At 37.2% G+C, this 21,306-nt stretch overlaps 3 protein-coding genes across 4 annotated transcripts; all 3 read left to right on the top strand.

Annotated features, from left to right (window-relative positions):
- The first annotated feature begins 243 nt into the window (after positions 1 to 243).
- Positions 244 to 3,162, top strand: LOC109173465 (methyltransferase-like protein 16). Its single transcript, XM_019322700.1, has 8 exons — positions 244 to 731; positions 1,075 to 1,280; positions 1,374 to 1,821; positions 1,901 to 2,108; positions 2,266 to 2,373; positions 2,446 to 2,580; positions 2,656 to 2,728; positions 2,901 to 3,162. The coding sequence occupies exons 1-8, from the start codon at positions 508 to 510 to the stop codon at positions 3,005 to 3,007; spliced, it is 1,509 nt and encodes a 502-aa protein (XP_019178245.1). The 5' UTR covers positions 244 to 507; the 3' UTR covers positions 3,008 to 3,162.
- A 6,775-nt stretch (positions 3,163 to 9,937) lies between these two features.
- Positions 9,938 to 14,375, top strand: LOC109173452 (F-box/LRR-repeat protein 17-like). Its single transcript, XM_019322683.1, has 11 exons — positions 9,938 to 10,634; positions 10,916 to 11,017; positions 11,500 to 11,644; positions 11,720 to 11,904; positions 12,023 to 12,127; positions 12,348 to 12,445; positions 12,531 to 12,751; positions 12,836 to 12,902; positions 13,006 to 13,091; positions 13,497 to 13,598; positions 14,043 to 14,375. Exons 1-11 carry the CDS (start codon positions 10,042 to 10,044, stop codon positions 14,109 to 14,111), a joined length of 1,773 nt encoding a protein of 590 aa, XP_019178228.1. The 5' UTR covers positions 9,938 to 10,041; the 3' UTR covers positions 14,112 to 14,375.
- Positions 14,376 to 15,445: 1,070 nt separating this feature from the next.
- On the top strand, positions 15,446 to 20,162 carry LOC109173822 (putative uridine kinase C227.14). Of its 2 annotated transcripts, XM_019323136.1 has the most exons (12): positions 15,446 to 15,559; positions 15,775 to 15,899; positions 16,356 to 16,396; positions 16,649 to 16,726; positions 16,936 to 17,128; positions 17,547 to 17,577; positions 17,931 to 17,989; positions 18,201 to 18,274; positions 18,552 to 18,638; positions 19,602 to 19,663; positions 19,760 to 19,788; positions 19,882 to 20,162. In XM_019323136.1, the coding sequence occupies exons 1-12, from the start codon at positions 15,502 to 15,504 to the stop codon at positions 19,972 to 19,974; spliced, it is 930 nt and encodes a 309-aa protein (XP_019178681.1). In that variant the 5' UTR covers positions 15,446 to 15,501; the 3' UTR covers positions 19,975 to 20,162. The 2 variants fall into 2 exon arrangements, with proteins under 2 accessions (XP_019178681.1, XP_019178682.1); XM_019323137.1 differs by lacking the exons at positions 19,602 to 19,663; positions 19,760 to 19,788; positions 19,882 to 20,162 and adding an exon at positions 18,697 to 18,774 and having other exon boundaries at positions 18,552 to 18,653.
- The last annotated feature ends 1,144 nt before the right edge of the window (positions 20,163 to 21,306 follow it).

Here is a 21,306-nt window from a genome sequence, read left to right as displayed (position 1 = left end):
TACAATATAAAAATTATGAATCTACAATTTAAAAATTATGAATTCAATTTCGTGTACACCCGTGCACACAATTGTACAACATAACGCTCCTGCAAACGCATACTAAACTTCATTTATCTAAACAAATTTTAATTGGGCCAACAAGTATTAAGTGGGCCTTCAGTATGATGTATTTAATCCTTAGTAATTGGGCCTTAAGCCTATTGAATTCCGTAGTAGACTGGCCCAAGTATATTAACGAACAAACGAATAACTGAAATCATATTGCTTAGGTCACATTGTGTAAAACGTCCATAGACGACGCCGTTGCGACCCGGTTAAATCCGGATCAAGCGCACCCTATTTTGGCGCCAGATACGACGCCATTGCAAAAGCTTCATCTACGTATAGCTTAGATTGCAGCATTTTGATATGATCCAATCGGAGGCACAAAAGAAGAAGCTTGGTGGGTGCTGAATTGAATTTTAACAGACAAATCCAGAGAGAATCGAAGGGGTAAGCAGTGTAATGCCGAGCAAGAAGAGGAAGAGAGGAGAGAGACCCACAATTCACCCCCGAAACAAGTACTCTGAAAACCCGCCGGACTTCGGATTACTTGCTTCTCATTACTCATCCTTTGCACCCTACGTTTTCTACACTCGCAGTGGCCGCCCCTCTATAGATTGGACTGACTTCAATGCCACCCGAGAGCTCACTCGGGTTTTGCTCCACCACGATCATGGTTTGGACTGGTAATTAAACTTTCTGCTGTTTTTTTTCCCTGAATAATTTGCTTGAATGATGTTTGGAGGAATTAAAGCCAATAGCTTTGCAAAATGCATATGCTCAGCCAATCAAATAAATGGAATTTTCCCACATTTTGGTCCTGTATGAAGACAAATACAATTTTATGAGTATTATTTAGATGGATGTTTAAGCTGCCAGGATAGAAAGTTCTCTCTTTTAATACCCACTTTGATGACTTGGGTTGAATTTTATGAATTTTAAGTTGTCACTACTAGTATATAGCACAAATTATTGCATTATTATTGTGCATTTCGAGTGGTTTGATGTTATTTAAATGCAAAATTGTAGGTGGATCCCTGATGGGCAGCTTTGCCCCACTGTTCCCAATAGATCTAATTACATCCATTGGATAGAAGATCTTTTGTCGTCGGAAATTATACCTAAAGTTCAATCATATGACAATACTGTGAAGGGTTTTGATATTGGAACTGGAGCAAATTGCATTTACCCGCTACTTGGTGCATCTCTACTTGGTTGGAGGTTTGTTGGTTCCGGTAAGTTCTTGGATTGCCTCTGCTTTACTTTCAACAAAGCCTTATGTCTTATAAAGTTGCAATTTGAGTGTATTTTTGCTTCACTTTTGACAGATTTTACTGATGTAGCATTAGAGTGGGCAGAGAGAAATGTCAAAAGTAATCCTCATATTTCCGAATTGATCGAAATTAGAAATGTTGCTACTCAGGATTCATCAAATGATGAAGTTCTTAATGGACCAATGATCAATTGTAAACAAGATGTAGATGATAGTAATGCCAAACCTGTAGGTATTGAACCACTTTCAGGTCCACATGAAGTGCAAATGAATATGAGTAAGAATTATCATGGTCCACCTATTCTTGTGGGTGTTGTCAAAGAAGGGGAGAATTTCGACTTTTGCATGTGCAACCCTCCATTCTTTGAGACGATAGAGGAAGCAGGACAGAATCCAAAGACTTCTTGTGCTGGAACTCCAGAAGAGATGGTTTGCCCTGGAGGGGAGCAGGCTTTTATAACCCGCATGATTGATGATAGTGTTCAGCTCAGGCAGTCTTTTCGGTATATGTTGGTTAAATTCATTTCTAATTTATCTGCAAACTTAATAAATTTGTTTATTACTCACTCCGCATCTTTGTAGGTGGTACACGTCTATGATTGGAAGAAAAGCAAACATGAAAGTGCTGGTATCAAAACTTTGGGAGGTTGGAGCAACAGTTGTGAAGACAACTGAGTTTGTTCAAGGCCAGACATGTCGATGGGGACTTGCTTGGTCTTTTGTGCCTCCCGCCAAGAAGACAAAACCCCACCAGATTGCTGAGAAGAGTAATTTGTCTTTCATGCTTGAGGTATTGTATCTTTTCTTCAGATTCTGCATCAGCAATCCATTCAATGTAAACTAGCCTACATACATCAGTATACTTTAGTAGTTTTTCATGTTTCTGTATGTTTGTGTAACTGCTATCGATATGAGATCTCATATTGCAGTTTGAACTCTTGTTTCAGGGACTTCAACGCCTGCACAGTGCCTTCGATTTGCTGCAATCAGTAGAGTCCTTTTTCAGTACCAATGGCGCATCTTGTAAATTAAATGCAGCCTCATTCGATGTTGATGTATGTTCCATTAATTTTCTTTATGCTGAATAATCGTATTGTCCTAGCTGAATCACAATGCTTGTTTAACAGATAATGTTCCCCAAGGAGCATTGTGATGTCATTTTGAAGTCACTTGAGGAGACACACAATGTAAACGATCCTGACTATCCAAACGAGTTGGATTGTTCCAGTAGTCAAATAAACGACCTGCACTTTCGTGTTTCGGTAATAGTCCCCGTGAATTCTTTGAGCAAACGCTGCTCTTTCTGTTTAGTTTTCTTATGGATCGTGTACTTGTAGGTCTTTCAGCAGATACCAGGGACACTTTTAGTGAGAGGATCGTTGCAGAAGAAAGACAGTTCAACAAGCTCAGGTTTTTTACTGTACTTCCTAATTCAGAATTTGAGTTCATGAAAGATCTAATATTAGTCTTTTACTCAAGTTGTATACTTTTTAACTGTTCCTTTTCTTCTACTCCCAAATATTGTCTACTAAACCATTGAGCTAAGCCCTTGCGGGCTTAACTGTTCCTTGTTCTCGCACAGGTGCGTTTTCATTGGCATTCCAACGGCTAGAAGGTTTTCTAAGAAATACATTTTGTAGGGAAAGGACTGCGGCTGATGCATCCTGTTGCACTAAGCCTAGAAGATAGCAGCTTTAGTACTTCTGCTAAACTTGAATAATTGGTTGATATATAGATTATGAGCCATTGTTGTAACACTCATTTTGTATAGCCCTATGCATAGGACGGGTTCGAGCGGTTCGGTTTTGTGAACCGCCCACCCGTTCAGATTTCGGTTTGTAAAATTTATACCCAGGCATAAAGTTTTTTTTTTCTCTCTCTGCACTTTCTCTCATCCACCTAAACTATGTTTTCTCAAAACCCCACCAAAAACTACTAGTGGGATGCTCAAATAATCGGATTTAATATAAAATTTTAGACAAATGTGATTTTACATTCTATTTGTTGATACCATAATAGTCTGAAATATTTAATAATTCACATTAGATTCTGACTAATTCGACGTCGAATTTTGAACAAGCATTGTGCACTCCTATAGGTAAGCACAAGGGAAATACTAAAAAGACAAGTCTTTAAAAACAGCTATAAAGTACAATTCCAAACTTAGCAAAAGTCTAAGGGAAATACTAAAGTTAAAAGTCTTGAAAAACAGATACATATGTACAACTCCAAACTTAGCACAAGTCTAAGTTCATCACACGATCGGAGCATAGACCACTATGATTTTATAACTGATTTGGTCTTCCGTCAAATTGACTGATGACCAATTTGGTAATTACAAAAGAACAAATCGATTACAAAATCAATAGTTAAGGATTTATTTGGTCAAAATTAATAGTCGAGAATCAATTTAATAATTACAGCATAGACGAGGGATCAAAACGGTCATTAATTCATAAATACATGTTCAGAATACTATAAACTAAGAAAAGTCTGTCAAGAAAACTAAATAATCATTGAACATTAATAAGTTCAACAAATAGCAACACTACACTGTACTAATGGGCAGAACCAGGGGCAAGGAAGGAAGAGGGATACAACATATCAACCACATAGTGCCTCTTTTGGTCAAGTGAGAGTTGAGAGAACACATTCAATTTGGGGTAATCTGCAGACAATAGGTCAGCGGCGCGAAACATATCTCCATCGGGAAGGCCAAGTTTCATGAGCTCTTCAACCACATTATTAGCTTTCTTCTCCCGCAATTCTTCCCTTTCATCCTCGTTTGCCAAAGCTGAGGCAATAGAATCAAGACTGTCAATAAGAAGGCCAAACTTTTTACTTACACCTTCGAATTGAGAATCGATTGTTAGGGACGTAGCGGATTCCCTCATTCTCTTCGCAACATCGTTCCTTCCTAGTGGAGTTAACTTCTTTTGCTTTCTTGAAAGACTGCTTTTTGAATTCGTTTTAGAGGATTGTGTCTCAGAGTTTTCTCCACCATCTTCCAAATTAATAGCTGCAGTTGTTTCCTCGGTTTTCAAATGCTGAATAGCATCTTCAAGTCCTTTCGTTTTTTGGCTAGTAACCCTGCCTTTTCCATAAACTGCTTCTAAAGCTTCCAAGTAAGGGAATTTCATCCCCCAAAGGCCCATAGCATGCTTGTGTGTCTGACGAAAAACATTCATTAATAAACACAAGAAATGCGCTTGCACAATTAAAGAACTCGATCGAGCACCATACCTTGACCCAATTCTCGTACCATTGTCTCCCACATTTTATTTCCGTCTTTGCATGATTCCAACTGCATCCACTTTGGTTACACATTTCATTTATGGCATGGAATTTGGTCCTCAACCACTTTAACTTTGAATCGATATGAGGATCAGCTTGCTTTGAGAAAGTAGGCAGCTTAATGAGAATTCGCTTGTGCAACTCAGCCGTATAACCATATTTGAACCCACACTTAGTTCTCCACAAAGGGTCAAATGCCAATTCGTGCAATGCCTCAACCAATGCTCTAGATTCTTCGTCACTCCAACGGCATTTGTTTCTTCCTCTTCCACGCAATCGTGAAGGACGTGTGGACTTATCAATCTCCATCCTGAGTCATGACAGTTGTATATATAGCAACAAAAAAGTTGTAAACACAGTCATGAGTGTTATGAGCCATATTTAAAGAACGAATAAACATTCTTAAAATGTGCATAGTTCTTTAATAACAAACAATAAAATCAATCAACTTTGACGCTGGAATACACAGCATGGCACCTTGACAGGACTCAAAAGACCATTGGATCTGGAAATAATTCCCGGAGCCAGGTAGCACATGTATAAACACTTTGCATATTACATCAAATGTTTGCTTATCAAATATAACCTCGTTCTTATGAAATATATCATATCATCCTCGCATCCATTACATAAAGCATTCTAGTTAATGATCTTCCTATTGCATTTCCTGCTGCAAACATTGCTACTACCATTACCCATTGCAAATATAACCCCAAAAATGCGAATTCACATTGGGGTAACCCCAGCCAAGTTAGTCAGATTGTTGACTTGGTAGCTACAACGTTACAAGTTTGATTCTCAACGAGAACGACCTATTAGTCTTCTTGGTTTGAGCCGGTCAGCTATGGCCAAACTAGGCTGGTTTAGCTGACTATGGTCTCGTATACACCCTCGTAATGGCTACAATTTCCTCATCACTCAAAAGAAAAATGTGAATTCACCTTTCACCGCCTTCCCATTGCAATCAGAAGAGACTCATTACATGTCAAAGCACCACAAATCACTGTTTTAATTAATAACCATTCGAGTGTGGAAATTTGAAAAGAAATTACCAACAACACATCATAACATCAACCACACAAGTTCACTGCCAAACATAAAGATGAACACCCCACATTACGTTGCTTGTAAAACAAAAACCACAACCTATATCTCACCAGCACAAATAAATTTCGGGTCTCTGGTGCTGCCCGATTCTAATATCAAACAGTAATTGTTACAGTAACATATATTTTGGTAAAAATAGACGTCAATACTTGTTGACAGACATACAAACCCTAACCTTTTGAGCTCTAGAAATAGATGCCTAGCTAATGGGTGAACATGCATGAATGAACACAGGTAAGCAAGAGAACATAGAACAATGGGTGAAGATGCATACAAACCTTTAGGAATCTCTGTCTGTGTAGTTGAATAGCAAAGCAGCCCTCACTCCACACCAAAACTCAGGAAACGATCGTGTACTAAAATGGCGGTGAAGTGAGAGTCGACAGTTTTGCAGGCGGGAGGAAGTGGGCGATGGTTGCGGTTGGAGTTCGAGGGGTATTTTGCAAATCGGAATTTTTTTATTTTTTTTTCGAAAATAAAATTATTATTATTATTATTAGGGAAATTTTTATTTTTGGCCATTCAATGATATGTGCTATAAATTTAGCCTTGATATCTTACTTAATAAAGTAATTGATTTAATGACTAAAAGAGTAAAATTATCACTTAATAAAGTGATTGATTTAATCATTTAATAATTAAAATTAACACTTTGCAAAGACTAAAAATACAATTTATCGTATTACAGTATTATTTTGTTAGATAATACCAATTCGATCAAAACTAAAGATACAAACAAGGTGAACTATCCCGTAAAAGTTTGATTCAAACTGGGTCAAATTTTTACTTAAGTTGAGCTTGAATGGATTTGTTAGCAATCGAATCCCATTCTTGCACGAACAAACTCCACCTTCTCCTTCTTCGACTTTGTCTCCATTAAGAAAACAAATAAGGGATGTTGCTAAGACACTAGGCCCAACAGTTCATGAACTGTTCGAGGACTCCCCAACCCCCGACAATTCCAGCTAATGATACTCATTGCGAAGGGCGAGATTGGGATCCACCAATACCCGCCAGTTGCAAGTTTTTTGAATGGCCTTGCTCGTATCCATGGACTCTTCATCAATGGCACTATCATTAGCCCCCGTTCGTCATCGTTTTTTTTTTTTGTTTTTTTTTTTTTTTATCATAAACGACTAAACCGCGTTCAGCCTCATTAACGTCTGTGTCAGTTGAAATATTAAAGAGGGGATTGACTGTTTCCTTAAATTTCTCAGAATGACCATGCATTACGTCAAGTAGCCTTCCAGGTAAGGAAAGAGAATTGACGTTACTTGTGGAAGAATCTTTTCCATCTATAGCCACTTCCGCCGGACGCAACCCCGGCGTAGCTCAAGCCTTTCGTTCCACCGTTGTCTCCGACGCTATCTATTTTGTGCCAACCAATGATGAACCCCTTCTACCCCTTGCACGGAGATTTGGACCAAACGGCTTATATTGCTTTGGATCCCAGATGCGTAGTTTGACTTTGGGGCAAAACCGATTGCCATGCCCCATAACACCACACACAAAACATAACATCGGAAAGCGTTCATATTTAAATTCCATCGGTACCCAGATCCCATCATCCTTTCTCAATTTCATTCCCTTTCTAAGTGGCTTATTCACATCAATACTTACACGGACCCGGAAGAAAGTACGGAGACCACCATCAAAATTCCTTTCATCAGCCTTTTCTATTTTACCAATGAACCCACTAATGGCTTCTAGAATAGCCTCAAAACGAAGCCCCTGCTATCTATTTTGTGCCAACCGATGATGAACCCCTTCTACCCCTTGCACGGAGATTTGGACCAAATGACTTATATTTCTTTGGATCCCAGATGCGTAGTTTGACTTTGGGGCAAAACCGATTGCCATGCCCCATAACACCACACACAAAACAAAACATCGGAAAGTGTTCATATTTAAATTCCATCGGTACCCAGATCCCATCATCCTTTCTCAATTTCATTCCCTTTCTAAGTGGCTTATTCACATCAATACTTACACGGACCCGGAAGAAAGTACGGGGACCACCATCAAAGTTCCTTTCATCAGCCTTTTCCATTTTACCAATGAACCCACTAATGGCTTCTAGAATAGCCTCAGAACGAATCCTCGGCCCGTTGGTAGTCCATGGATCTGGATCCAAAAGGATGCGTCGTCTAGCATAACCGTAGTGGGATCCTCCGCGGGGAGATATGCATTTGAGAACTAAGAGACTATGCTCAAAGGCCCAAGGGCCATTCTCGATGATATGTTCAAGATCACCTTCATGATAAAATCGGAAGAGATAATGATGACCCTCGAGTTCCTGTACATTCATGCCCATCGCCGACATCCAGACTGACGCCATTGTGTCCCTAAAATAGGTAAACTTGGTGGATTTATTAGATACCAGCCGACCTACAGCCAAAAAAACATGATCATCGTTGGATGAACCTAGCGACAAATTTGCAATTTGATGCACAACACCATCCTCATCAAGATCTGCCATGGAGATATGAGCAGCAGATGTTGACGCCCTGGAGCCCTCCATGATCACTTTGGAGAGACGGCCAGAGAAAGCAAAAAAGAAACATTCACACTCGGAGAAGACAAAGCTCGCGAAGAGAACGAGAGGGAAAAATCCCTTAATAATTCACATTCAATGCGACATAGTGGAATGACCATAAGATTGCATTGGATCCTTGCTTTTAGTGGATGCGAGTGGAAAATTTCAAAATCACATTTTACATATTAGATGTTGATTTGTCCGCTCTATGATTATCCCTACATATATAGCAAGAAATTAAGAAATTGAGTCTTTAAATGTCATAGATTTGTGTTGAGAAGTTTTGAAGAAGGTTTTGAGAATGTGGATTTTTTTTGTTTTTTGTTTTTAATTATAATGTGGATGTTTCTTACAAGTAATTGAAGAGGATTTATTATAATGAGTAATAAATTAAAGTTTAAATCAATGCTAATAGATACCACCAAAAAGAAAATTGTATATGTACAATTTATCATCACAAGGTTTCTTACTATGAAAAAATTATGACTATTCGTGTTATTTTTTGTAGTCACGATTAAAATCACTTTCTATTGTTTGCTAAGAAAAATTGAGTGTGTGAGAGAGTGTGTATATGCTTCCATCTAGTTAGGTTGAAATGTTGAAGGTTGGCTTTGAGCAATTGGATGGACCTGCATGAAGGGAAGCCGACAAAAAATATGTTTGTTTTTCTTGCAGGATATGTGTGGGAGCTAAGTTGGCATGACGAACCACGTGCATGGAATGCGGTAGGAACCATGCTATCAAGGAGAGAGGATAATCAAATCAAAAGTGTCAATATGTTTGGAAGGTAGGGGTGTTTATATATTATCTATTTGTCAAAGACGACAAAATAAAGTGAGGAACTCGTGATGGGACCCCGATACCCATCTTTATCGATAAGTCTTGGTCAAAGAGAGTGGTAAAGAAAGAAGGTTAACGCAAGCCTTGTTGGGATATGAAGACAAAGATCATGGTTGGAAGAAAAGGAATGTGTGAATAAGTAAATATGGTAACCCATAAAGGAAGGAGGAACGCAAGTCACCGCTCGGGGCGGAACTTCCCACGACCGCTCGGGGGCGGTGAACTCGATCTTGACAAAATCATTAATATCTTTACCAATTTAAAAGATGGAACTCAACGAATCAATTGTACAACTCCCTTAACTTATAGCCTCGTATAATTTATTTGATGATTTTCCTTTTACTATTTACTAGTTATATCGTGAACTGATGTTCACATTTCAAAAAAGTTTTACTTCTTTAATTATTTCTTACAAATAAAATTAATATATAATTAAAAACTCTAATTGCAATATTTTAAATCACACCATATTTATTTATTTTTTCAAATTTCTTAAAATAAATATACACATATATAAAGTATTTAATTTAGTTACATAAATTAAGTATTGTAGAAACATAAATAACTTTGATAATCCGAATTTTTTGATTTTGCTAGACTATATCTTTAACCACATAAATTCAATATTCAAATCCTTTCAACTTTGTATGACTATATCTTAGACTACATGAACTCTTCCACCTTATCACCGAAAACAAATCATAAAGTATCCATCGAATGAGCAATTAGCCGGCACACAGGAAAAACCCTAGCCGATTAGTCAACCACGCTCCATTTATCCACATTAGAATATTTTTTATTTTAAAAAGCATAGGCGCCAAGGCGCCAAACCATCAAAACTCCCGCGCCTTACCCACCACTTCCGCGCTCTTTATTTTCGTCCCAAATCTAATCACTCTTCCACCTCCCCCAACACGTTTCAACTTCCTCCGCCCAAAACCCCCAAATGCACGGCCACCTCCCGCACCCCGCCACGCCCACCTCCGACGTCGCCTTGCCCAAGCGCGGCGGCAAGAAGCGGGGGAACTATAACTGCGGCCGATGCGGTCTTCCGAAGAAAGGCCACGTTTGCCATCTCCCTAAGGATTATACTACTCCCACCTCCGATGTTACGGCTCTCAGCGACGCCACCTCCTCCGCCTCGCCGTCCCCTCTCTCTTCCGCCCTCCCGCAGCTGCTGCCTCCCCCTCCGTCCAGCCAGCCTGGCTCCCGGCTCCGGCGAGCTCTGTCGTTTGACGACGTTGATGTCAGTGAATCGCCTGGATCTGACGAGGAGGAGGAGGACTTTGAGTTTTTGGATCTAGGTGGGTCCGGGAATTTGCCTTTCGCTTGCGCCTGGGAGGTGCTCAGGAGGTTGCCTCCGCCGGCGTTGTTATCCGCGGCGAGTGTGTGTAGGGGATGGAGGGATACGGCTAGGCGGCTGTGGAGAGCGGCGGAGGAGCTCAGACTTAGAGTTCCAGCTAAGGCTCAGATTGGACACGTCAGATCGTTGCTGCAGAAGTGCCCTGGGCTCGTAAGACTTTCTCTTAGAATGGAAAGGTTAGGTTCATCAATGGCAGACGGGTCGGATCTAAAACTTTATCCAATCAACCGATCGAAGTCGATTAAAAATGGATTAATTTGTTTGATTGAAGATATAAACTTAATTACAAGGAAATCCGTAACAAAATCACACTAGATCAACGCGACGATGAAATTATCCATACTGAAACCCATAATAAACATCTTAACGTGATCATTATTTAGAAGAACGGAAGTATACGACATACTGGAACTGGAAGCTGATCTGTTTGTTATATTTTTCTCTTTTGGTCTTGCAGTGATGTTGATGCTACGATGCTGGCCTGCATTGCTTTTTCTTGCCCTAATCTGGAATCCTTGGAGATCTTTTCATCCAATACCTCAGTAAATCGGATTACTGGGTATGCTTTTGATCTTGACTTTTATTGTCATTTTTATTTAGATATATTCTGTTTTGTGCAGATCTGGAACTGTTGAAACATATCTTTTAGCTTTAATCAATAACTGTTTGATTTTGTGTTGTTATGTGAAAGATCTAAACTTCATTATGAATTAGGCTCTAATCATATTGTTAAGTTCATATACATGGCTTTCAATGATCACAAACTGTTTGATATTGTGTTGTTCTGTTTGTGAGATATAAGCTTCATTGTGAATTTGTACTGATACTACCTCATTGCAATAAATTTTTTGCCATCTGGTTCATGTCTATTTTTTTCTTCCCTGTAGTACACAATGCATTTCTCTTACAGTATTGTCTAATGGATTGCTTTGGTGGTCTGATCACATTAAGTAACATGATATGTTTGGATTCAAAGTTTCGGTGGGTCTTGTGTTAGGGTTGCAAAAATGAATGAGGCTTGATTTATAATTCCTCATGCAGGGAAGAACTAGGACATTTTGTTTCTGATAGAAAATGCCTTACCAATCTCAAGATGGAAGGGTGCTCTAATCTTGGTGGTTTCAGTCTTTGTTCAACTAAGCTTTCTACCCTTTGGCTTTCAGGACTCCGTTGTCTCTCTAAGACGGTATGTGTTTCAAAGTTGCATGTTCACTAACAGCCTAATCACAACCTTATAATGATTTTTCCCTTATTTGCACAGGTGTTCAACTGCCCTAGTCTGAAGGAAATTTCACTAGATTTTTCTCCTGAGGAGAATGATAGCACTGACCTTTCTGCCGTGGTGGAGGGCCTTGGAAGAGGCTGCCCCAGACTACAAACCATTCACATTGCTTCTGCTCGTCTTTCACATGCTGTTGTACTTGCACTAACAGCAGCAAATTTGAGGTCTGAATGCCACTTGGTTTTGGATATAACTACAAAGTTCCTCGTCTGCAACAGATATTTGTCCTTTTCTAATTTGACAAGGAGTTTAATAAATGAGCATGGTTACTTTGATCTGTAGGGGGTTGCGGATGCTTTCTCTTGTAATGGGGTCTGAAATAACTGATGCATCTGTTGCAGCTATTGCTTCAAGCTACTCAAGCCTTGAGCTACTTGATCTTAGTGGGTGAGTTGTGTGCTACCTACTTACCTAGTCCTGACATTTTATGGTAATTGTCCTGATGAAACCTTGATTAGTAAAAAAATAAAGACTGACAGGAGCCTGGATGATACATTTGGTTCATTTGTATAAAGTCTAATTTAGTTTAAATGCTACTAGTAATATTCTGTGATATTTTGTTTCTAAGAATGACTCGTTTTGATTGTAACTTTCTCTCTTGTTTCAGGTCTAGCATAAGTGACAGTGGCATTGGAATGATATGCAATGTTTTTCCAGAGAATTTGTCCAAACTTCTCCTTGCACTTTGTCCAAATATCACTTCAAGTAATATTCAAAATGCCTATAATTCTCCTTTTGCAATCTATTGCACATTCATTTGAAATGGAGTCTGACATCTTTGATTCGTTAGGTGGAATCCAATTTGCCGCAGCTCAATTACCTAATCTAGAGATCATGGACTGTGGAATGACCATATGTGATCCAAATCCAGACAGCGAAAACCCTGAGGCAAATGGTGATCATGATGTACAGAAAATGCCCAACAGCAGACAGCACCTTGTATATCAAAAGTTGATTATTAAACACAACAGGTTGAAGAAACTAAGCTTATGGGGTTGCTCTGGTTTAGATGTGAGCATTACAATCAACATTTTGAAGCAAATCTTCTCAATTTCAAATGTGATTTTCACCTGATTATTTCAAATTTTTATGCAGGCATTATACTTGAATTGCCCAGAACTTAATGACCTAAACCTAAATTCTTGCAGTAATTTGCAACCAGGTACTCTTTGATGCCTTTCTTAAGTTCTTTCTCTATAAGCCAGTTGAAATGTGATATTATGTCTAGTATCTAAAGCTCCATATGTTTCTGTGGCATCTTTTAGAGAGATTGTTACTTCAATGTGCCAATTTGGAAAATGTTCACGCATCGGGTTGCCATGAGATGCTGGTTGAGACCATTCAAAATCAGGTACCCTATATAAGATCTTAAAATTTTAAATTTTCCTTTACCTTGCAGCAGCTCGACATTATCCTTCCATATCATGCCTGTAACACTGTTAAGATTAGTAGACACGTCTTTTGAAACCCAAATTACAGTGCAAAAACTACAACAAACTAAGAACAGTTTACATAGAGAGCTCAACACTGTTTTTTTTTAAAAAGCTCTGGTAGGGTTCAACTTCACATAAGTTGGTTAGGCTACTGGCTTGGTAACAAAAAGGTTCTAAATTTGACTTCCAGTTAGAGTAGTTTATTGGCTTTCTTAGAGTCACAAGGCAAGGTTTACTTGGTGCACACTTTTAGGCAGTGGTTGCGGGTTTCTCTTGTCATCCAAATAAAAAAGCTCTAGTAACTGTTTTGTCATTTCATTCAGGTATGCAGCAGTGATTTCATGGCAGTGGAAAACAATATTCCTTGCAAACGCCTACCTGATGGCTCCAAAAGGATACAAGTACCTCACTTGTTCACCCCACAGGTAATAGAGATAACTAGATAAGCTGTATAATCAAAGGTAAATGACTGAAATGGGAAGGAAAGAAAATGCAATGACAAAAATAGGATTTAAAAATGGACAATATTGGGAAAAACTTATTTGGGACGTGTTTCTTGTCAAAAAACGCAAGTTGCAAATGTGTTTCTTAAAAATTGAAAATGTGTTTTTTTTTCCCTGCTAAACGCAAGTTGCAAATGCGTTTCTTAAAAAATGAAAATGTGTTTTTTTTTTCCTGCTAAAATACAAGAAACACCGTCTCAAATGAGTTTTTCTCAATATTATCCATTTTAAAAAAGTTTTCTATTTTTGTCATTGCATTTTCTTTCCTTTCCATTTCAGTCATTTACCCTATAATCAAATAGTTTTTCCTCCATGAAGCCCTGTGATTTATGATACATTTATACATCTCTTGTTATATATCTGCAGCCATCGGACGGTGAGAAGAAAAAGAGGAAGATTTCAAGAAGCAGGTGTGCTGTGCTTGTAGATACTTAGCCTAATATGCCCCAGTCCCCATGCATTGTTGTTATTATTATTTATAGGCTGTAATAGCCGTAGTTGTATCCCTTTCCCAAACTTGGCCTAAAATATCTGAGCGATCTGAGGCTAACGTATGTTTGCCTGATCATTGTAATTTTTTTTTTAATTAAATAAACCAAACTGCAATATTCAGATAGGGAACTGATTAAAGATTCAAAGGCCATTGCCTTGCCTTGTACTGTTGTCTCCTCTCCCGTTAATAAATAACTTATTAAAATCTGTTTTCTTGTATTTCATATTCCTTTTCATAATGAATAATGCCACTTTTTTCTCATTTTCATTTCTTTTAATAATTTTTCCTGTTGCATCAAAGTTCATGTCTGAGGTTAAGATATTTTGGATAAGATTTGGTTGATTTAAAGAAATAGGACTAAAAGATTTCAGATTAAGAACTATGCACGTGAATGTTCAGTGTTCTAGTTGAAGAATAAAAAATTGTGCTTCGAAAGGGGTGATCGAGTGGATATAATATAATTTGTGTAAAAATGTTGCAGATTTGAATTTTACCAATACATTTTTGGTCAAGAGCGAGATTTACACAATGCATATCCTCTCAATCTTAGGTAATTATTGTGAGTTTTCCTTTCTCCATTTTTGCCGTGAACTTTAGTGACTTGGATGCACAGAAGTATGTAGTTTAATGGTAGGTTTTCCTTTCTCCATTCTTGTTATGAACATTGAGAATTTGAATGCACAAAAGTATACAATTGATTGTTGAGTTCTGAAATTAGATTGACTCGATGCACTTCTCATGAGTCTTACCGTGCGGGGTCATGGTGAAGTTAAACTTGGGTTATTAAAAAAAGGAATCTAAGTTGTATTATTCTTAGGACAAGCCCATTTTTTAATAAATTTCTCAGAATAAGGTCTAAATTGGTCACTACACGTAACCTGAAAGTGTAATTAGGTCACACTGAACGAAAAGTACAATTAGGTCATTAAACACCCAAAATATATGCAATTTCATATGATAACATGTTACCATCCATTTTTTCCGGATAGTTGCCTGCTTACATGGATAGTGAGTTCACCCTTTTTTTTTTTTTTTTTTTTATTTTTTATTTCCTCTTCTTCCCTCTATCCAAGTTATATTTTCCTATTTGTCTTCTTCCTAACTCTTTATGATTTTTAGAAAAAAAATAAAAAAACAGCACTTTTGATCAATTCTAAAGACAAACGGGCAAGGAAGCATTTAAAAAAAAAAAAAAGTTTTTGACGCGAGTCCACCTTGCAAGACGGACCCAGGTCCATGGCATAACAATTGTTACAATGTTTATCATTCTGTTGAAAAGCTTACGCATATTCAATTAATTGCAATTGCTCTGCTCAATTCCAGGGAGTGGAAATGGAGTTCTCAACGTCCTTATCAACGAGGTCCGCAACACTCCACCGTGCGCCCTCAGGTGTGATTCCGAGCTTGCATCACGGCTTTCTAATTGTGTTTCAGCTACTGCATCATTAATTTTATCATCGCCAAATCGATATGGAATCATAGATTTCTGATCTTATAGCCGTTCCGCACTTAACACCTCCGTCGTTTCTATCTCTTTATGCTTTACTATACGTGCATTGACTCGTAGGAATGTGTAATCATGTTACCTCGCATTCGATTTTGCAGAGACGTTGCTGCTGCTCAGAAGAGTGAAGTTTCCTGCGTCGAACCAATGTTATGCTTCGTTTTTGCGGATCAAAAGAGCTATCAGACCTTCGGTACTTTCAATTCCGAAGGGAAATCATTCGCAGGTTCAGTTTGCGTTTTCTCTTGCGATCTGTGCCTGTTTGTAATTGGAATTAGCTGCAGATTATGTTTATACGAATATCACCTGTGCTGGCGAGGTGGAATTGACTAAACCAACAAAATTAGGAATGAGACAATATTATTAGTAATACAATTGTTGTATTAATGATCACCTGAGAGCTTTCCTTAATTATGTGTAATATGCTTCTAATAGATACCATACCGTCCATATGCTAGCTTATCAATGCAGGCTAGTATAATTATCTTACTATGACAAGTTGGTAACCTAAGATACAATCTAACAGTGTTTCTCTTTCATTTTGTGAATTTTATTTATTTATTTACTGTTGTTGTAATTATTATTATTTGATCTCTGATTCTTTACCATTTTATAACTGCCAATATATAAATAAATAAATTATATATATATTTATATTCTATGTTGACATTCATCTTTTCAGGTATGTTGCCAAAGGAAACAAATTCCAGTCATGGATGCTGAGTATGTTGGCTTCATTTCTCTTCTAGTTTGAACATTTCCTTGAGCTTTGTAAATAATGTTTACCTTTTCCTATTTTAGCATATAAAATTTTCTTTACAGTTTGTCAATGCAATATTACAGATATTCTTTTTTTTTTTTTTTTAATTGTAAAAAAATGACAATAAATTTATTTCTGTGTGTTATTAACTATTATTAATTTTTTTCTTAATATACTTCAAATCTGTTATATATGATTCTTTCATGTTTTTTTAGGTGCATGGATGACATATATGATGCCTTGGCAGAGCACCTTGTTCCTACAGCTGCAGCCGCATCAAATCCCAATTTAAAGTAAGTTATACCTTCTTCAATCTTGTAAATGCTGCTTCTCACCTCGAGGTGATAGGATTTTATTGTTCACCATGAAATAGACTTCTCTTTCATTATAAAGACTTAGGCTCTGTAAGTGTCGGTAATTTAGACTTCTCGTTTTATTTTAGCATTGGCAAGCTTGTAAACACAAAGTTTCTCTGTAGCAAATAATCTGCATAAATGTGCAGGCATATTGTTGGTTTGGCTGGTCCTCCCGGTGCTGGAAAGTCAACTCTTGCTTCTGAGGTTGTCCGGAGAGTTAATATGTTGTGGCCACAGAAGTCTTGTTCCTTTGATTCCCAAGTGGAAACACCTGCAACTGCTATTGTTCTTCCAATGGATGGATTCCATCTTTATCGCCGCCAGCTTGATGAAATGGAGGTTGGTTTTGATAATAGCTGATTTTTCTGGTGTGTAATAACTATGCTATATCTATGGTACACATGATCTTAAAAAACCCCTAGTTCTGACCCTAGTGTTTACAAAAATCATTGTAGACCAATAGTAGATAGGCTAAATACTTGCAAGGTGCAATAATAGTTATGCTCGTGTAATTTGAATTTCTACTACCACTCCATTGATTTAGTCTCGTTTTATTGCATTAGCTCCATTAAAAAGATGGGAGTTATATGTTTCCTATAATTCTTTAGAAAGAACCTTCAAACAAAACACTTAAACAGCAGAACTTCATGCAGATTTTGTTCAAGTAGGTGTAAGCATGCATCTGAAGATTTTATTAGGCTTCACTTTAGAACTATGTGGACTTTTTATATTATATGTGCTGTTCTTTGGTTGATAGGATCCGGATGAAGCGCATGCCAGAAGGGGAGGTTAGGCTCTTTATCACACTATTCTTCAAGTAAATTACCTAGTAAAATCTCTGTCCTGAATTATGTCTCATTTGCTTTTTGCAACCAAATTACGAGTAGAGTAGTTGATTATATTTGCTTGAATGTAAGAATGGTGAAAAGTGAAGTAGAAAGTTTATTCCAAAATATGAAATTTTATTAGTACAAAAATGAGTTCCATTGTTCTTGTTTGTTAGGGAGTTTCCATTTTAAGAAAGTGGATACCTTTTTGGGACTCACTAAAAAGTAAAATAATACAGATAAGATGGGATAAATGGAATAGTACTTTAAGATTTATGGCATATCTAAATATTTTTCCACCTTTTCTAATTCAGCTCCATGGACATTTGATCCCAACTTACTGCTAACGTGTTTAAAAACTCTGAGAGATCAGGTGAGTAGAAAATCACATTTGACCAAGTTCTAAATCATTAATATTTGACTTTATATCTATAGCCGTTTGGCAATTCTTGTTATCTGAGACATTACATATTTACATATAAAGTAAGTCATTTCTCAGTAAGGATGGTTCTTGTCACTGATTTAAAATAAGCATACAAACTGTCATGGAAATTAAGTATCTGGTATCATGTTCTCTGCACCAGGGATCAGTATATGCTCCATCATTCGACCATGGTGTCGGAGATCCAGTGGAAGATGATATCTTTGTCAGTGTTCAGTAAGTAAATTATACTTTAGATTATAATGTTGCCCTAAGATTTTATTGCAATATTCTTGACTCAATTCAGTAAAGTAGAATCTACCTTTCATTTGCAAAGATTGACTATTAGATGGATAAGTAAACTCATTCCAAGCTCTTATTATATTTTAGTTGCTTATGCCTTAATTGGTTCTTAAAAAGTATGTTACTGTTGGAGCAATAATAGTAGTCAAGTGATAAGTTCTTTTTCGCATTACCAGCATTAATGCATTACCCATTGTTTTGGGCCTTGCAGTCACAAAGTGGTGATAGTTGAAGGTAATTATTTGTTGTTGGAAGAGGGTGTCTGGAAAGATATTTCATCAATATTTGATGAAAAGTGGTAAGACATTCTTCTTAGCTATGTTTCTCTCCTTCCCTTCCCTCTCTCTCTCTCTCTCTCTCTCTCTCTCTCTCTCTCTCTCTCTCTCTCTCTCTTTGAATGCATGTTGAAAAGCAGCAAACAAACTTTATGGAGTAGTCAAAATGCATTAGAACTTGTATATTTAAATTAAAGAGTTAATACCCAAAATGGTCCCTCGACTATGTCATAATTACCAATTTGGTCCTCAACTACCATTCTTACCCAATTAAGTCCTCAACTATGTAACTTTTACTCAATTAAGTCCTCAACTATACAATTCTTACCCAATTTAGTCCTCAACTATACAATTCTTACCCAGTTTAGTCCTCTGTATTAATTTGACTGTTTGTTGACTGCCAAAAGTCGGGATAAAATTATAATTTTACAAGATTTCTCCTTCCTCTCCATTTAGCAGCGCCAAACCATGCAGCAATACACTCCGATCAGATTTCGATCGTCAAAAAATCGTTGGAAATCAAATTTATGGGCTATCCGATGCATAACCACTACTTCAATACTGACAGGTTTAGAACCCAACCGGAGCTTATTGCTACATGGTTTGGCGCTACTAAATGAGGAGGAAGGAGAAACTTGTAAAATTACCACTTTATTTCCACTTTTGACAGTCAACAAACAGTCAAATTGACAAAGGACTAAATTGGGTAAAAATTGTATAGTTGAGGACTTAATTGGGTAAGAATGATAGTCGAGGACCAAATTGGTAATTACGACATAGTCGAGGGACTATTTTGGGTATTAACTCTAAATTAAACTTAGCCTGCCCAAATTTCTATTCCTCACGTAAAACTGATTCTGTTCACAGTATACAAGGACTGCCTTGTTACCTAGTTTACAGGTTTTATGGCATCAGTGGATCAGAGTAAAACATTTCTGCTTGATTATTGTTTTGACATCATATGTTACAATGCATTTATTTTGAAGGTTTGTTGATGTTGACATTGAAAAATCAATGCAACGAGTCTTAAAGAGGCACATAGCAACAGGTATATGCTCAAAAACTACAGGTCTGTTAACTCTCATTTCCATCTTGAAGAAAAAGGACTGATTAGGTCTGCTTTAATTTTTTGTCTATGGTGTAGGGAAACCTCCTGATGTTGCTAAATGGCGGGTAATTTTGTATCTAACCTTATCTGAACCAACCCGCAAACCATTCAGTGCCTTTTAAAACGTATGGTCTTTTGTTGCTTACCACATCTTGCAGATTGACTACAACGACAGACCCAACGCCGAGCTAATCATGAAATCCAAGAAAAACGCAGATTTGGTGATCAAGTCAATCGACTCTTCAAGGTGATTGAATCCCTAAAGCCCGAAAACTCTAGCTTTCATCGCTTACCTTTTTTGTTTCGTATGAGGAAACATCTGGATAAAATAACTGCTATGGTTGAAAACCAGTGCATGATCTGTCACCAGCAATAATCTTCATTGTTGTATGAATTGACTTAAACATATTATACTTAAATCTTTATCCCAGTTCTTATATCATAGTCTCACAATACAAACTGAATTCTGATGCAATAATTGGCACTTAACCAATGTTGGTTCTTGGAGAAGACGAGAACCAACTAAAGTGGCATACATAAATGCTGTAGAGACAGACAAAAGCACATTGTTTGGTACAAGCCTTAATATCACTTCTCAAAAAGCAAACCAAAAAAGAAATGCAGTACTGATCAAAATGTTAGGTTTATACATACACAATTGCCCAGTAGTTTATCTCACATCCATACTTTTGGGCACAGTGGGTACCCTATTATTAGGCAAACCATAAACAGAGACTGAAACGTACAAGGAAAACACTATAGTAGATGGAACATGATTTTTGTAATTGAAACTCACAAGTTTGTTCTTTTCTCTTTTAATAATACAATTTTTCTGATTTTGCTAGACTATATCTTAAACCTCATGAACTTGCCCCAAATCCTATGAACGAGATAAATCTCGAGTTGCCCAAATGATTTTAAGTTTCGATCCCTACCAGGCTACCACCGCCTATCCATATGAATTTGGTCTTACCAAACGCAAAGGTTTTACCTTCATGTCAATACTAACTAAAATATAGAGTGATATTTTATTGATTCATCGCACGGTATGAGACTATTGAAACATGAAATTCATTCATCTTTAAATAAGCTACGATTTCTTTTTAGTTGAGATGGAGCACATGCTTCAATTCCTGCTACAACAATCCACATCACAGAAGCCGTCACCGCACGGTCCAAAATTCGCAACGCATTGATAGTCTTAGCTTGTAACACCTCGTTCGACGCCGTATTGTTTCTGCCCACTCCTTGAATACGCCTTCTGAAATCTATATCAATATCAATAAGCTTTTGAACTATACAGTTTATTTACTCTGTATTAATTTTATTTTTTTTAATATATAAGTAACCATGAACTACGCACTTATTATTGGAACTAGTTTTTTTAAGCGCATTGCGCGATTGAGATAATGCCCAATGTTTTTTTTTTTTTTTTTAAATAAGTACTATAAAATATATCAACTTAAAATTATATTGGAATTGTTCATGCATAGATAGTTGAATGTTGAATTTTTGTATTTAAATAGGTAATTCTAAGTTTACAAATGCAAGATGATATAATCAAGATTAATTATAATTGTCAA

The sequence above is a fragment of the Ipomoea nil genome, unplaced genomic scaffold (genome assembly GCF_001879475.1).
Source record: "Ipomoea nil cultivar Tokyo-kokei standard unplaced genomic scaffold, Asagao_1.1 scaffold0482, whole genome shotgun sequence".
In the NCBI taxonomy this organism is placed as follows: Eukaryota; Viridiplantae; Streptophyta; class Magnoliopsida; order Solanales; family Convolvulaceae; genus Ipomoea; species Ipomoea nil.
This window is presented reverse-complemented; position numbering and strand designations above follow the sequence as displayed.